We start from the raw sequence: 17,148 nt of genomic DNA on the forward strand, positions 1-17,148 counted from the left end.
TTATTGCGGTGCACAGGAGCGACCGGATGGAGTGGAGTGCGTCGGGGATGACCTCCTGCCAGCGGGAGATCAGGAGATTTCTAGACCGAAGGGCCAGCAGGACAGCCTTCCAGACAGTCCCGTTCTCCCTCTCCACCTGCCCGTTTCCCCGGGGGTTGTAGCTGGTCGTCCTGTTCGAAGCGATGCCCTTGCTGAGCAGGAGCTGACGCAGCTCATCACTCATGAAGGAGGATCCCCGAACGCTGTGGATGTAGGTGGGGAAAACGAACAGAGTGAAGATGCTGTGCAGGGCTTTGATGACCGTGGCAGAAGTCATGTCGGGGCACGGGATGGCGAAAGGGAACCGGGAGTACTCATTAATTACGTTGAGGAAGTACACGTTGCAGTCGGTGGAGGGGAGGGGCCCTTTGAAGTCCATGCTGAGGCGCTCAGAGGGGTGGGAGGCCTTCACCAGGTGCGCTCTATCTGGCCGGTAGAAGTGCGGCTTGCACTCTGTGCAGACTGGGCAGTCTCTGGTGACGGTCCTGACCTCCTCAATGGAGCAGGGCAAGTTGCGGGCCTTGACAAAATGGAAGAACAGGGTGACCCCCGGGTGGCAGAGGTCATAGTGGAGAGCCCGGGCTCGGTCCACTTGTGCGCCCGGGCGATACAAGATCTCATAGTTATAGGTGGAGAGCTCGATCCTCCACCTCAAGATCTTGTCACTCTTGATCTTGCCCCGCTGCGTATTGTTAAACATGAAGGCAACCGACCGTTGGTCAGTGAGGAGAGTGAAACTCCTGCCGGCCAGGTAATGCCTCCAATGTCGCACAGCTTCCACAATGGCTTGGGCCTCCTTTTCGACAGAGAAGTGCCGAATTTCGGAGGCATGGAGGGTGCGGGAAAAGAAAGCCACGGGTCTGCCCGCCTGGTTGAGGGTGGCGGCCAGAGCTACGTCTGATGCATCGCACTCCACCTGAAAGGGGAGGGTCTCGTCGACTGCGTGCATCGTGGCCTTGGCAATGTCCGCCTTGATGTGGTTGAAGGCCTGGCGGGCTTCAGCCGTCAGGGGAAAAACTGTGGATGTGATGAGTGGGCGGGCCTTGTCCGCATAATTAGGGACCCACTGGGCACAATACGAGAAAAACCCCAGGCATCATTTCAGGGCCTTGGGCAGTGGGGAAGAGCATGTGGTCGGGGTTGGGCCCTAGGACTCCATTTTCCACTACGTAGCCAAGGATGGCTAAGGAGTTGGTGCGGAAAACGCATTTCTCCTTATTGTAGGTGAGATTAAGGAGTTTGGCGGTATGGAGGAATTTTTGGAAGTCTGCGTCGTGGTCCTGCTGATCGTGGCCGCAGATGGTGACATTATCCAAGTACGGGAAGGTGGCCTGCAGCCCATGCTGGTCAACCATTCAGTCCGTCTCTCGCTGGAAGACCGAGACCCCATTGGTGACGCCGAAGGGAACTCTAAGGAAATGATAGAGGCGGCCAGCTGCTTCGAACGCAGTGTATTGGCGGTCCTCCGGGCGGATGGGGAGCTGGTGGTAGACGGACTGCGTAATCTGATTGACTATGTCAGATATGCGTGGGAGGGGATACGCGTCGAGCTGCGTGTACCGGTTGATGGTCCGACTGTAGTCAATGACCATCCTGTGCTTCTCCCCAGTCTTCACTACCACCACTTGAGTTCTCCAGGGGCTGTTACTGGCCTCAATGATCCCCTCTCGCAGAAGCCATTGGACCTCCGACTTGATAAAGGCCCTGACCTTCATACTGTACCGTCTGCTCCTAGTGGCGACAGGCTTGCAGTCCGGGATGAGGTTTGCAAACAGTGAAGGTGGATCGACCTTAAGGGTCGTGAGGCCGCAGACGGTGAGGGGGGGCAGGGGTCCGCCGAATTTCAAAGTAAGGCTTTGGAGGTGGCACTGAAAATCAAGACCTAGTAACAGGACAGCGCAGAGATGGGGGAACGATGTAGAGCCTGAAGTTGCTGAACTCTACTCCCTGAACAGTGAGGGTCACTCCACAGTACCCCCGGATTTCCACGGAATGAGATCCGGAGGCCAGGGAGATTTTCTGGGTGACGGGGTGTACCGGGAGGGAGCAGTGCCTTACCGTAGCGGGGTGGATGAAACACTCTGTGCTCCCGGAGTCAAAGAGGCAGGTCGTCTCGTGCCCATTGATCTTTACCATCGTCGTAGCGGTCGCGAGGTTGTGGGGCTCAGACTGATCCAGGGTGATGGAGGCGAGCTGCAGAAGATGTTAGGAGGTCCTGGGCTGATCAGCAATGGCGGAGGTATCAGCGGGCACCGAACGGCCCGACGAGCAGGGGTCCAAGATGGCAGCACATGGCGGGCGGCATCAAAGATGGCGGCGCCCAGGGGCCGCACATGGCTTGTAGTGGGGAAGATGGCGGCGCCCATGGGCCGCACGTGGCTTGTGGTGGAGAAGATGGCCCACGATGCCCACGAGGGTGCCGCGCGGTCAGAGGTGTAGGCCTCCAAATTACGGGAGGCCACTTCTAGTGAATTAGCAAGCTGTCCAGTCTCTGCAAGATTGAGCGTACCCCCTTCCAATAGTCGCTGGTGAACGTACATAGACTTCATGCCCGTGACATAATTGTCTCTGATTAATAGTTCGGTGTGTTGGACTGCCGAAACTGCCTGGCAATCTACTGAGAATCTGTAGGGCCCGCAAGAAATCATCCAGAGTCTCCCCCGGGAGTTGCCGTCCCGTGGCCAGGAGGTGCCTAGCTTACACTTTTTTCACCGACTTAACGTAATGTCCCTTTAGTAGCGCCATCGCTTCTGTGTCGGACTGCGCATCCCGGATGAGGGGAAAAATTTCAGGGCTCACCCGTGAGTAGAAGACTTGGAGCTTCTGTGGGTCTGAGAGTTCTTCAGTGGCTGCTCTGAGGTAGCCTTCGAAGCAGGCTAGCCAGTGGTCAAAGGTAGACGTGGCATTGGCTGCATGAGGGCTCAGCTGCAGGCGGTCAGGCTTGATTAGGAAGTCCATCTTTTAAAATCTTGTGCAATAAATTGATGTACCGTCAATTACCACGAGACGAGAATGGTGAAACAATCAAGGCTTTATTGCACAAGATGTTGTGCCTCCTGCAGCTGGAACCAGAATGGGAGCAGCGCAGGAGAGCATACACTTTTATATGCCGCCTGCTGGGAGGAGCCAGCAGGCTGGGATTTGCCGTGGTACCTGTAATACATGGGCAGTACCGTAATACATGCAATGTGATACTAGTGGTGTTTACCACAGTTAGATGAATTGGAAGGGAAGAGACTCGTGTGAAACATAAAATCCAGCAAGGACCAGTTAGGCCGAATTTCATTTCCCTGTTGTGTAAATTCTATGATGCACTGCTACGGAAAACAAATCGAAAACACTTCGCTCCCCAACAGATTTTAAATCATGAGAGAATTTGGGCAATTTTCAGAGATTACATTCAATTATTACACATAGTGAAATGAAATGAAAATTGCTTACTGTCACAAGTAGGCTTCGATGAAGTTACTGTGAAAAGCCCCTAGTCGCCACATTCCGGCTCCTATTCGGGGAGGCTGGTATGGGAATTGAACCGTGCTGCTGGCCTGCCTTGGTGCCTGAACTATATGGATATCTGCCATTTTATTCCGAGCCAGGATAAAGGCCATCAACATGCTCTCCTTACCAATTTGAACTCACACCTAAATTTGTGTTGGCGAAGGCTACCAGGGAGCAAGATTCTATTCATACTTAAGAGGAGTGAAGTTATTCAAAAGACACTGGGCGAGATTCACTGCAATCGGCGAATTGGCCTGACGTCGGCACCAAGAACGGCGCGAACCACTCCGGTGTCGGACTACCCGGAAGTTGCGGAATTCTCCGCACTTCTGGGGGCTAGGTCGGCGCCGGAGGGGTTGGCGCCACGCCAGCCGGCGCCAAAGGGACTGCGTGAGTTAGCGCATGCGCAGAACCGCCAGCGTGGTTTAGCGCATGCACAGACCAGCCGATGTATTCTGCCCCATGCGCAGGGGGATGTCTTCTCGGCGCCGGCCATGGCAGAGCCCGACAGAGGCCGGCGCGGAAGGAAGGAGTGCCCCAATCCGCCCGCAGATCGATGGGCCCCGATCGCTGGCCAGGTGACAGTGGTGTGTGACCCCCCCGGGGCCGGATCCCCCCGCGCACCCCCCCCCCCCCTCGAGGACCACACCAGCCGGCCTACCAGCCAGGTCCCGCCATGTGGGACCATGTCCAATCCACGCCGGCGGGACTGGGCAGACACCGATGGCCGCTGGGGGCCCGGATAATTGCCGGGGGGGGCGCTGCCAACTGGCCCTGACCGGCATGGCTTGATCCCGCCCCCGCCCGAAAACCGGCGCCGGAGAATACAGCAGCCGACGTCGGAGCGGTGGGGCAGGATTTGCGCCTGTTATGGGCCAGGGTTTAGAGAACCCCAAAGTGTATCATGGAGTTTACCTGACCCACAACTTTTACTAGATTGTGGTATGGGGAGCACATGGCCCACTCTACAGGTGTGGTACAGCAGAAATGGAAAAGTATTTTTTAAAGCAAAACAATGTTTATTCTATGAACTCAAGTTAACCTTTTTAAAACATACAGTGAACATCCTAGCAACGATTAATTCAAATACAACCCCCAAAGACTACAACACTAAGTAAACCTTTAAGCTTTCCTTTTAACATCCATACGACTTATAAACAAAACCTTTATCAGAAGCACATCAGGTTAAAGTCACTACTGAAAACATTTACAATTCTGAATTCACCAAATGATCAAGAGATAGTCTTTTGATGGCAGAGAGAACAGCAGTACACCTGCTCTGTCTGGCTTCAGCTCCAACACTAGAAACGAAACTAAAACACACCCTGCAGCAAACAGCCTAAAACAAAAGTAAAAAGCTGACAGACAGCCCAGCTCCACCCACCCTCTGACATCACTGCAGTAGTAAACACCCATTTCTTAAAGGTACTCTCACTACAGATATTTATATACACACCCATTTATAAACACCCATTTCCTAAAGGTACTCTCACATAACACGCTGCCCCCCCCCTGGGGAATCTCCAACCCGGCGGGGGGTCGGAGAATCCCGCCTACTGTACATTATCAAAACTGGAATTCTTATGTTAAAATTGTAATCACAAAAATCATAGGGTCCAATTACAGGTAATTTTGCAATGTTACCATGCTTTCTTTATAAGCCATAAAGTATTAACCCAGCGTTGACATCAGCGCTTTAGAGCTATTCTGTGTGAAATGTGTTAAAAGATCATTTAGAACATTTCATAAAAACATAAAAACTAGGAACAGGAGTACGCCATCTGGCCCCCCGAGCCTGCTCCGCCATTTAATGGGATCATGGCTGATCTTTGTGGACTCAGCTCCACTCTCCGGCCCGTACACCATATCCCCGAATCCCTTTATTCTTTAGAAAGGTATCTATCTTTTTCTTAAAAACGTTTAAAGAAGGAGCCTCAACTGCTTCACTGGGCAAGGAATTCCAGAGATTCACAACCCTTTGGGTGAAGAAGTTCCTCCTACACTCCGTCCTAAATCTACTTCCCCTTATTTTGAGGCTATGCCCCCTAGTTCTGCTTTCCCCGACCAGTGGAAACAACCTGCCCGCATCTATCCTATCTATTCCCTTCATAATTTTATATGTTTCAATAAGATCCCCCCGCATCCTTCTAAACTCCAATGAGTACAGTCCCAGTCTACTCAACCTCTCGTCATAATCTAATCCCCTCAACTCTGGGATTAACCTAGTGAACCTCCTCTGCACTCCCTCCAGTGCCAATATGTCCTTTCTCAGGTAAGGAGACCAAAACTGAACACAATACTCCAGATGCGGCCTCACCAACACCCTATACAATTGCAGCATAACCTCCCTAGTCTTGAACTCCATCCCTCTAGCAATGAAAGACAAAACTCGATTAGCCTTCTTAATCACCTGTTGCACCTGCACACCAACTTTTTGCGACTCGTGCACCAGCACACCCAGGTCCCTCTGCACAGCAGCATGTTTTCACATCTTACCGTTTAAATAATAATCCATTCTGCTGTTATTCCTCCCAAAATGGATAGCCTCACACTTTTCCTCCTCACAAAGCATGCCAAACTTAAGTACTAATTCCTTGAATGATGGCCCTACTGATGTGCTTCTCAGGACTGGCATGGTTAACTAGGGGCTGGATTTTATGCCCTACTCTGCACTCCATGGTCATGTTTTTGTCCAGATGGGGATTTCCAGCCCACTACCTTCCCACCCACCCCAAAATTGTCCCCCAAAACAAGTTGGTGGGCAGGCACCAAAGTTGGCAGCCCATCTGCCATATTTAAATAAGTAATTAAAGGTAATTAAAGCTCATTACCAAGCCAATTGACCGGGATATTATGCTGCTCATGCCATAACATGTGGGTGTGGTGTGGCAGGTGTAACTGGCAGCCCATTTTTGGTTCCAAGTTGAAAAAAGGGGAAGGAAGAGGAGCGCACCATTCCGCGGGCAGGGGTGACGTGTGCCCATCAGGGGCATGACCCAAGATGTCACACCTCACTTCATTCACTGCACACCAAAACCAGGTCCACACTTCCCCCTCCCTGGGCTTTCAGATACCTCCCTGCCTTAAAAGCCAGGACTTACCTGTCTCTGGCAGATATCACTCCCCTTCCTGCTTCTCTTGCAGTCCTGACAGTGTCCACAATTGTGCTCTGGAGCTGCCAGGGCTGCTGGCCAATCAGATTGGCTATCAGCCCTCGGGGTTGGGGGACCTCCTGGCCACTGAGAGCTGGAAGACCCCCTGTGAGCATGTGTATTCTGCCAGCAGTGAGTTACAGCTGTGGGGTTGGCCTCTTCCAGGTGCGCGCCTGCTGGTCAATTTTCCACCCCCACCCCCACCCCCACCCCCACCCCCCCCATAAAATCAAGCCGTAGTTTCCAATAATAGTGCTGAATAGGAAGCTGTTCTATCTCACTCTAATGTATCTCCCTTTAAAGCGACTAACATCTCGCTACATGCTGTTAACTTGGGCTCCCTTCACAGTTCTCTTGCTTCAGTCAGAAGTTTGACCGTTTGTGTCTCATCTCAGGACTTAATTTGGCCACCTAGCAATAAATTTCATATGCAGCCAGTGGTATGAAAAATGAGGGATGAAATTATAAAACAGCAAAGCATAGGCAGCATGGCAACAATCTTCCAATGTTTCCTGGCTATGTCCAAGGCCCCAGTGGTAGTACAAGGCCTCGAAAAAGTTACCCTGCCTCAGCTTCAGTGATTTGCTGAGGCACAATGTTTGGAGTTCTAATAGTCCCTCTTCTTAGTTTATGGTTTTAAATTGTGTAATCTCTGGTCATTCTTCGGGAATTCTACAATGCATCACTGTGACTTTCAAGGTTGGGTGCCTGACATTCCACAAAATACTACACATGCGGACTTTCAAGTTCTGCAGGATTAAATCAACAAGTTTCAACCTATAACTCAGTTTGCGTTGCCGCCTTTAGAAGTTTAAATGTTGCACAGTACAGTTGTGTAGAATTGAAATGTCTGACACACAGGGACTGTGAGAAAGCTGTGCTCAATAGAAACAAATGATATGTAGCCTTTGTGCTTTGCTGCTTTCTGTACCGTGTACAGCCCAAAATACTCAGGGACTTGCAGCCTGCTCCATAACCAGGAAGTACTTTCCTAAAGGTGAAATTTAGCAGTGCTTTGATAGTAAATGTATTCCACCTTTACCACATGTCTAAGCACCATGCAATTTATCATTATTCTGAAGACTATCATCGAACATCCCAGTACTCACTCAGCCACTTGGTGTTGGATGTCTTGAGCCATGATAGCTCCGGTTTTCAGCTCCAGCCCTGAATTCCTTGATTGTAATTTTTTTAAATACAATTGGCTGTTGCAGAATCAGTCACTCCACCTACAGGCAGGCTAAATCCAGTCCTGCAGCACATGATCACAATACCCAAATGCACTGAACTAGTGATTTAAAGGTATCCAAGTACGATAGCAGAAATGGAGAGAGAAAACGATCAGGACACAGAAATACATCAGCACATAGATGATGATTAAAGTAAAATTTTAACTACCTTCAGCAGATAGGAATAGGGCTGGAGGCCTGCAAAATTATTCAGGTTGCGAAATTCGATAATGCGCATAAATAAATGCAGGGAATGTGATGTGTGATTAATACAAACTATGTGCTGCTTGCTCATTTACATGACTGGAGAGTGCAACCAGTGCTGTGCGCGCTGTTGGGAGAATACACGCCTGAGAAGGGGATGCAAATTATGAAAAGCTAGCCTGAGTTTAAACTACTTAAAGTCAGGCATCACATTACACAGGAGGTGCATTTTGACTGGAGCAGGTACTGGAAGTCATTCTATAAGTGAATTTGTCCTGGAAAAGACAGAAGAATGGCACAACATGGCAGAGAGCATGCTCCAAGATTCTCTTTTGAAACACGGGAGGTCTTGGTGCAAAAGGTGGACAGGTGTAAAGACATTCTCCATCCATAAGAGACAGAAGGACCTCCAGAGAGACATAAAAGAGACAGTGGGAACAGATAATTATTGTGGTCATTGCAGTGTATATCTGAGTATCTGGATGTATGTTGCAAGAAGTCTAATGACCGCATGAGGAGTCAAAGTAATTGAACGCATTTACAAATGCTATATCCCACCAACAGTATCACTAACCTCACCCACTCTCAATTCACCATCACCCCTTCACACACCTACCAACAATTTCTATCAACCATGACTCATATTTCACATTCACAGCTTCACTTCACCGTCCCACATTTGACATTGCTACAATCTCCCACCCACATCTCACAGCTTGCACACATTGCCAGCTATTTAACCATGAAAGCTATGTCACCCAAACACATTGTACCACACTCCCTGGCACACTTCCCTCTCTCTTGCAGAACAAGGCATCACACAGCTGCAGGTAGCAGGTGATAATGGGTGGGAGACATATCTTCACTCTGATAGAAAAAACAGTATTCACCATCATTGTGGTGGTCATGCATGAGACCATGATCAGCGGCAGAGCAGATGGAAATTATCCTATGCTCGTACTTAATAGACCTTGTCACATCCACTTCCTCTTCATTCCACAATCTATAATAATATAGTTTTCGTCTGTCCACATGGATTGAATTGGTGGGTGGAGCCAAGTGACATTCGCTGCTCCCTGACCTCAGTTACTGAGCTCCAGCACTACCCCCACTGGCTTCCACTGCTCTACTTCCTCAGTTATGGTTATTAGAAAGGAGAGGGGAAGACATGGGAGGAAAGGTAGTTGGGTCAGTTTGGGAGAGTGGACAGAGGGAGAGAGAGAGAGTGCGAATGGACAATAAGGGAGGGACAAGGTGGAAGACATGGGTTTCAGGGAAAGGCATGAGGAATGAATGGCATGGGAGGGGTAGGAGTGTGGCATAGAAGATATGGTGTAGGAAGGATGAGTGGGAAGAAGGATGGAATGATATGAAAGGGACGAATAGGATGGGTATTGCATGATAGAAATAACACGGTATGGCATGCAATAAAAGTTAAAGAAGTACTGTTGCAATAAAGATTGTGTGTGTTGGTTAGGTTCCAAATGTGTTTCTATTGTGCTTAGAGAGGGCTACGGTGCGAACAATAAATAAACCAGCAGCAGTTGCTTAGCTACTGGTACCTTGTACAGTAAAGAGGCTTTAAATTTTAATTTAGCAAATTTTATTGCAGTTGAAGATAAGTAGTGAAAGAGAAGGCAGCTCGGTAGCACAGTGGTTAGCACAGTTGTTTTACAGCTCCAGGGTCCCAGGTTCGATTCCTGGCTTGGGTCACTGCCTGTGCGGAGTCTGCATATTATCCCCGTGTGTGCATGCGTTTCCTCCAGGTGCTCTGGTTTCCTCCCACAGTCCAAAGATGTGCAGGTTAGATGGACTGGCCATGCTAAATTGCCCTTAGTGTCCAAAAAGGTTAGGTGGGGTTATGAGGACAGGTTGGAAGCTTAAATGGGGTGCTCTTTCCAAGGGGCCGAATGGCCTCCTTCTGCACTGTAGATTCTATGATTCTCACAGCTCTGCTCGAAGTTAGAGAGAAAACACCTCTCCCAGCTTTGTTAAAAGAAAAGCCATACCACAGAGTAATGGTTAAGAAAACAAGTGCAAAGATCTAAAGAGCAGCTAGTTATGAAAAGTAGAGAAATTAAAAGAAGTTCCCAAATGGTCTGAGGGTAAAGTTACTAGGACAGAGTACTGTTCAGTAAAGATAGAAAGAGGTAGAAAAAAGGTTGAGATGCCTGAAAGATATCTGAAGTGATTTTTAGGTTTGTGAGATTTTACTACAGCCTGTGAAATGTGAGTTGAAATAATTATGGAAATCAGTGGCTGGATCTTAGAGTTGGTGTAAAGGTGGTTAAGACAAAGGGCTGGATTTTCCCGCCCCGCCCGCCGCAAGAATGCCACGGGTGAGCCGCATACAATGGAGAACTTGGGTGGGATTCTTCAGTTGCTGGGAAGACGTGGCCAGAGAATCCCACCCAAAGAAAACCTAAAAGGGGGTGGTTAAAAATCTTGGACTGGATTCACGGTTAAAAGTGGATTGAAAGCGTTTTCTTGTGTCATTCGGAAAACCTGGGGCGGGATTCTCCGCAATCGGCATGATGTCCGCCGACCGGCGCCAAAAATGGCGCGAATCAGTCCGGCATCGCGCCGCCCCAAAGGTGCGGAATTCTCCGCATCTTGAGGGGCCGAGCCTTCACCTTGAGGGGCTAGGCCCGCGCCGGACTGATTTCTGCCCTGCCGGCTGGCGGGAAAGGCCTTTGGCGCCCCGCCAGCTGGCGCGGAAATGACTTTGCCGTGCGACGCATGCGCGGGAGTGTCAGCGGTCGCTCACGGCATCCCCGCACATGCGCGGATCGGTGGGCCCCGATCGCGGGCCAGGCCACCGTGGGGGCACCCCCAGGGGCCTGATCGTCCCGCGCCCCTCCCAGGACCCCGGAGCCTGCCCGCGCTGCCTTGTCCCGCCGTTCGACAGGTGGTTCAATCCACGCCGGTTGGCGTGGGTTGACAGCGGCGGGACTTCGGCCCATCGCGGACCGGAGAATCGCCGGGGGTGGGCCCGCTGACCGGCGCGATTTCCGCCGACCGGCGCGGCCCAATTCCCGCCCCTGCCGAATCTCCGGTGGCGGAGAATTCGGGACACGGCGGGGGCGGGATTCACGCCGGCCCCCGGCGATTCTCCGACCCGGTGGGGGGTCGGAGAATCGCGCCCCTGGTCTGGATTTCAGAATGCACACTGCTAAGGGAAAGCATACTTATGGGAAAAGATTTTAGTGTGTATTTTTTGGAGTGGAGTTTGAAAACTCCCACGTGACAATCACCTGGGGGATTCTGAGGTGATATCCACAAACAGAGTTGAAACTGCATTTGTCCGCAGTAATTTTGCCCAGAATTCTCCAGTTGTTGGGAATCACTTGTCCCTCTGGCAGCACACCCCTGCCAGCGGGTTTCGCAATGGTGCGGGGTGGTTTTAATGGAAAATCCTATTGACAAGCAGCGGGAAGATAAAATCTCACCGCCAGTGAATGGAAAACCACCCAGAAACACAAGGCTGGGGGATTGGAGAATCTCGGGCTGGATTCTCTGTTATCGGGACTATGTCTCCACGGCGGCGTCAAAACTGTGGAGTTCCAAACCCTGCAGGGGGCTCGCAGGGACCTGGCGTAGATCTAGCAGCTTTTGCTGCAGATACGGGCCCCCGCACCTCCGGGTTGGAGGCCGTGCATGCGCATGCCAGCGGCCTCCAGCGGCCATGCCGTGCTCCGTGGTGGACTCAGACTGCGGAGCTGGACCCTAAAAATAAACCCCCAATCGGCCACGCACCCGGCCCGGTCCGCGCACACAATCATTTCTCAGCTGCCTATTAGGCCCCTCCGATCGGCCCGCCCCCGATCAGGGGGGCCGCGGACTGAGTCCGCAGCTGTCATGCGAGTATACCAACCAACTGGACCACAGTAGATCCACGTAGTCAGGACTTTGGCCGGTTGGGGGCAGAGAATGGTGGAGCGGGCCTCTGGCAATGGCCCCAGGTAGGTCCGAGGCTGCGCAGCGTACCCGGAGCTTTTCGGGGCCCGCAGAATCGGGGAACCGGCTCCCGTCCCGATTCCGTGCGAGAAAATGGATTCTCCGCCCCCGTGCCGGCCGCCAATTCGCCGTTGGGGTGCAGAGAATCCAGCCCCTCATCCTTTGTGTGCTTAAAAAGGACTTTGTGTTAATGAAACCATTGCGGATCAAGATGTACTTTGTAGACTTCCGGGTGCGGCGATGACCAGCTGAGTCGCACGTTTCGGCAGCTCCCTGTGAAACGGACTTTTGGGCTCTTGATAGGAGCCCCAACGGCAATTTTGACGGCTAAAAACACTGTGCGGTAAACCAGAAGGGAATCCCCCCTGGATACGGATGGAAAAAGGAGGAGAGAGTGGCCAGATTGCAGTGGATCCTTTAGAACAGCGGCAAGGAAGGCAAGCAAAAACCAAGATGGCGTCGGAAGGTGGCAGTTTAACATGGGGCCCTGAACAACAAGAGTTCTTGAAATGCTGTGTGGAAGAGATCAAAAAGGAAATGAAGAAAGAGCTGTTGGCCCCGATACTACAGGCGATCGAAGGGCTAAAGGAGGAACAAAAGACCCAGGAGCGGGAGCTTCGGGTCGTGAAGGCAAAGGCAGCCGAGAATGAGGACGATATACAGGGCCTGGTGGTGAAGACGGAGACGCAGGAGGCACATCAGAAACGATGTGTGGAAAGGTTGGAGGCACTGGAAAACAACGCAAGGAGGAACAACCTGAGGATTCTTGGTCTTCCTGAAGGTGTGGAGGGAGCGGACGTCGGGGCATATGTGAGCACGATGCTGCACTCGTTAATGGGAGCGGAGGCCCCGGCGGGTCCATTGGAGGTGGAGGGAGCATACCGAGTGATGGCGCGAGGACCGAGAGCAGGAGAAATTCCCAGAGCCATAGTGGTGAGATTCCTCCGTTTTAAGGATAGAGAAATGGTCCTTAGATGGGCGAAGAAAACTCGGAGCAGTAAATGGGAGAACGCGGTGATCCGCGTTTATCAAGACTGGAGTGCGGAGGTGGCGAGAAGGAGGGCGAGCTTTAATCGGGCCAAGGCGGTGCTTCATAAAAAGAAGATAAAATTTGGAATGCTGCAACCGGCAAGACTGTGGGTCACATATCGAGGGAGGCACCACTACTTTGAGACGGCGGATGAAGCGTGGACTTTTATTGTGGAAGAAAAACTGGAATGAGCGGGTTATTAAAAAGAACGTTCGAACAAAGTGGTGGGCGAATGTGGGGGGCAAAGAGGGGTTTTATGTACTAATCCTGCGATGTGGTAACTTTTCTCTCTCCTACAGGTGGTGATGGGGGAGGAGGGGAGGTGGAGGAGATGGGGCGTTGGCCATTAGGGGCGGGGCCAAGGGAGAAGCGCGGGCTTGGTTCCCGCGCTATGATAATCATGGCGGGAATAGAGAAGCAGGAAGGAGGGGGCGTCGCACGGTGCGAGCCGAGGTCACGGGGGGAAGCCGAGGTCAGCCAGAGTTTGCTGACTTCTGGGAGCAACATGGGGGGAGTAATTACGCTAGCGGGGGATCTAGCGGGGGGGGGGTTGGGAGGGGGGAATTACTGGGTTGCTGCTGCTGGGGAGAGGGGGGAGCTGGTATGGGAGAGGATGGGCGGGGGGGCACCGCCTGGGGGAGATACAGCTGCGTGGGAACCGGGTGAGGAGCTGGAAAAAGGTAATGGCTAATCGACAAGGGGGGGAGGGGGTAGGAAGCCCCCCAACTCGGCTGATCACGTGGAACGTGAGAGGGCTGAACGGGCCGATAAAGAGGGCACGGGTACTCGCACACCTTAAGAAACTTAAGGCAGATGTGGTTATGTTACAGGAAACGCACCTGAAACTGATGGACCAGGTTAGGCTACGCAAAGGATGGGTGGGGCAGGTGTTCCATTCGGGGCTAGATGCGAAAAACAGGGGGGTGGCTATATTAGTGGGGAAGCGGGTAATGTTCGAGGCAAAGACTATAGTGGCGGATAACGGGGGCAGATACGTGATGGTGAGTGGCAAACTAGAGGGGGAGACGGTGGTTTTGGTAAACGTATATGCCCCGAACTGGGATGATGCCAATTTTATGAGGCGGATGCTAGGACGCATTCCGGACCTAGAGATGGGAAAGCTGATAATGGGGGGAGATTTTAATACGGTGTTGGAACCAGGGCTGGATAGGTCGAAGTCCAGGACTGGAAGGAGGCCGGCAGCAGCCAAGGTACTTAAAGATTTTATGGAGCAGATGGGAGGTGTAGACCCGTGGAGATTTAGCAGACCTAGGAGTAAGGAGTTCTTGTTTTTCTCCTATGTCCATAAAGTCTACTCGCGAATAGACTTTTTTGTGCTGGGTAGGGCATTGATCCCGAAGGTGAGGGGAACGGAGTATACGGCTATAGCCATTTCGGATCACGCTCCACACTGGGTGGACTTGGAGATAGGGGAGGAAACAGGAGGGCGCCCACCCTGGAGAATGGACATGGGACTAATGGCAGATGAGGGGGTGTGTCTAAGGGTGAGGGGGTGCATTGAAAAGTACTTGGAACTCAATGATAATGGGGAGGTCCAGGTGGGAGTGGTCTGGGAGGCGTTGAAGGCGGTGGTTAGAGGGGAGCTGATATCAATAAGGGCACATAAAGGGAAGCAGGAGAGTAAGGAACGGGAGCGGTTGCTGCAAGAACTTTTGAGGGGGGACAGACAATATGCGGAAGCACCGGAGGAGGGACTGTACAGGGAAAGGCAAAGGCTACATGTAGAATTTGACTTGCTGACTACAGGCACTGCAGAGGCACAATGGAGGAAGGCACAGGGTGTACAGTACGAATATGGGGAGAAGGCGAGCAGGTTGCTGGCACACCAATTGAGGAAAAGGGGAGCAGCGAGGGAAATAGGGGGAGTGAGGGATGAGGAAGGAGAGATGGAGCGGGGAGCGGAGAGAGTGAATGGAGTGTTCAAGACATTTTATAAAAAATTGTATGAAGCTCAACCCCCGGGTGGGAGGGAGAGAATGATGGGCTTCTTGGATCGGCTGGAATTTCCCAAGGTGGAAGAGCAGGAAAGGGTGGGACTGGGAGCACAGATCGAGGTAGAAGAAGTGGTGAAAGGAATTAGGAGCATGCAGGCGGGAAAGGCCCCGGGACCGGATGGATTCCCAGTCGAATTCTATAGAAAATATGTGGACTTGCTCGCCCCGGTACTGACGAGGACCTTTAATGAGGCAAAGGAAAGGGGACAACTGCCCCCGACTATGTCTGAAGCAACGATATCGCTTCTCTTAAAGAAGGAAAAGGACCCGCTACAATGCGGGTCCTATAGACCTATTTCCCTCCTAAATGTAGATGCCAAGGTCCTGGCCAAGGTAATGGCAATGAGAATAGAGGAATGTGTCCCGGGGGTGGTCCACGAGGACCAAACTGGGTTTGTGAAGGGGAGACAGCTGAACACGAATATACGGAGGTTGTTAGGGGTAATGATGATGGCCCCACCAGAGGGAGAAACGGAGATAGTAGTGGCGATGGATGCCGAGAAAGCATTTGATAGAGTGGAGTGGGATTATTTGTGGGAGGTGTTGAGGAGATTTGGTTTTGGAGAGGGGTATGTTAGATGGGTGCAGCTGTTGTATAGGGCCCCAGTGGCGAGCGTGGTCACGAATGGACGGGGATCTGCATATTTTCGGCTCCATAGAGGGACAAGGCAGGGATGCCCTCTGTCCCCATTATTGTTTACACTGGCGATTGAGCCCCTGGCGATAGCGTTGAGGGGTTCCAAGAAGTGGAGGGGAGTACTTAGGGGAGGAGAAGAGCACCGGGTATCTTTGTATGCGGACGATTTGCTACTATACGTGGCGGACCCGGCGGAGGGGATGCCAGAAATAATGCGGATACTTGGGGAGTTTGGGGATTTTTCAGGGTATAAATTGAACATGGGGAAAAGTGAGTTGTTTGTGGTGCATCCAGGGGAGCAGAGTAGAGAAATAGAGGACCTACCGTTGAGGAAGGTAACAAGGGACTTTCGTTACCTGGGGATCCAGATAGCTAAGAATTGGGGCACATTGCATAGGTTAAATTTAACGCGGTTGGTGGAACAGATGGAGGAGGATTTCAAGAGATGGGATATGGTATCCCTGTCAATGGCAGGGAGGGTGCAGGCGGTTAAGATGGTGGTCCTCCCGAGATTCCTCTTTGTGTTTCAGTGCCTCCCGGTGGTGATCACGAAGGCTTTTTTTAAAAGGATTGAAAAGAGCATCATGGGTTTTGTGTGGGCCGGGAAGACCCCGAGAGTGAGGAAGGGATTCTTACAGCGTAGCAGGGATAGGGGGGGGCTGGCACTACCGAGCCTAAGTGAGTATTATTGGGCCGCTAATATTTCAATGGTGAGTAAGTGGATGGGAGAGGAGGAGGGAGCGGCGTGGAAGAGATTAGAGAGGGCGTCCTGTAGGGGGACTAGCCTACAGGCTATGGTGACAGCCCCATTGCCGTTCTCACCGAGGAACTACACCACAAGCCCGGTGGTGGTGGCTACACTGAAGATTTGGGGACAGTGGAGACGGCATAGGGGAAAGACTGGAGCCTTGGGGGGGTCCCCGATAAGAAACAACCATAGGTTTGCCCCTGGGGGAATGGATGGGGGATATGGAATGTGGCAAAGAGCAGGAATAACGCAACTGAAAGATCTGTTTGTGGATGGGAAGTTCGCGAGTCTGGGAGCGCTGACCGAGAAATATGGGTTGCCCCAAGGGAATGCATTCAGGTATATGCAACTGAGGGCTTTTGTGAGGCAACAGGTGAGGGAATTCCCGCAGCTCCCGACACAAGAGGTGCAGGACAGAGTGATCTCAAAGACATGGGTGGGGGATGGTAAGGTGTCAGATATATATAGGGAAATGAGGGACGAAGGGGAGACTATGGTAGATGAACTAAAAGGGAAATGGGAAGAAGAGCTGGGGGAGGAGATCGAGGAGGGGCTGTGGGCAGATGCCCTAAGCAGGGTAAACTCGTCGTCCTCGTGTGCCAGGCTAAGCCTGATTCAGTTTAAGGTATTACACAGGGC

The 17,148-nt window shown here is 51.8% G+C and overlaps 1 protein-coding gene across 12 annotated transcripts in view; it reads right to left on the minus strand.

Moving 5' to 3' along the window:
- The window catches only part of dlg3 (discs, large homolog 3 (Drosophila)), a 1,021,949-nt gene that overhangs the window by 319,755 nt on the left and 685,046 nt on the right, over positions 1-17,148 (minus strand). Inside the window, exon 1 of one of the 12 annotated variants that reach the window (XM_072505490.1) lies at positions 7,799-7,922. The exons of the other annotated variants lie outside the window; for them this stretch is intronic. Within the exon in view, the coding sequence (XP_072361591.1) occupies positions 7,799-7,830 (32 nt within the window). The 5' untranslated portion in view covers positions 7,831-7,922. Of the gene's footprint in view, positions 1-7,798; positions 7,923-17,148 lie in introns of those variants that run through there. 12 annotated transcript variants of the gene reach the window in all.

The sequence above is a fragment of the Scyliorhinus torazame genome, chromosome 5, assembly GCF_047496885.1.
Source record: "Scyliorhinus torazame isolate Kashiwa2021f chromosome 5, sScyTor2.1, whole genome shotgun sequence".
NCBI classification, from domain to species: Eukaryota; Metazoa; Chordata; class Chondrichthyes; order Carcharhiniformes; family Scyliorhinidae; genus Scyliorhinus; species Scyliorhinus torazame.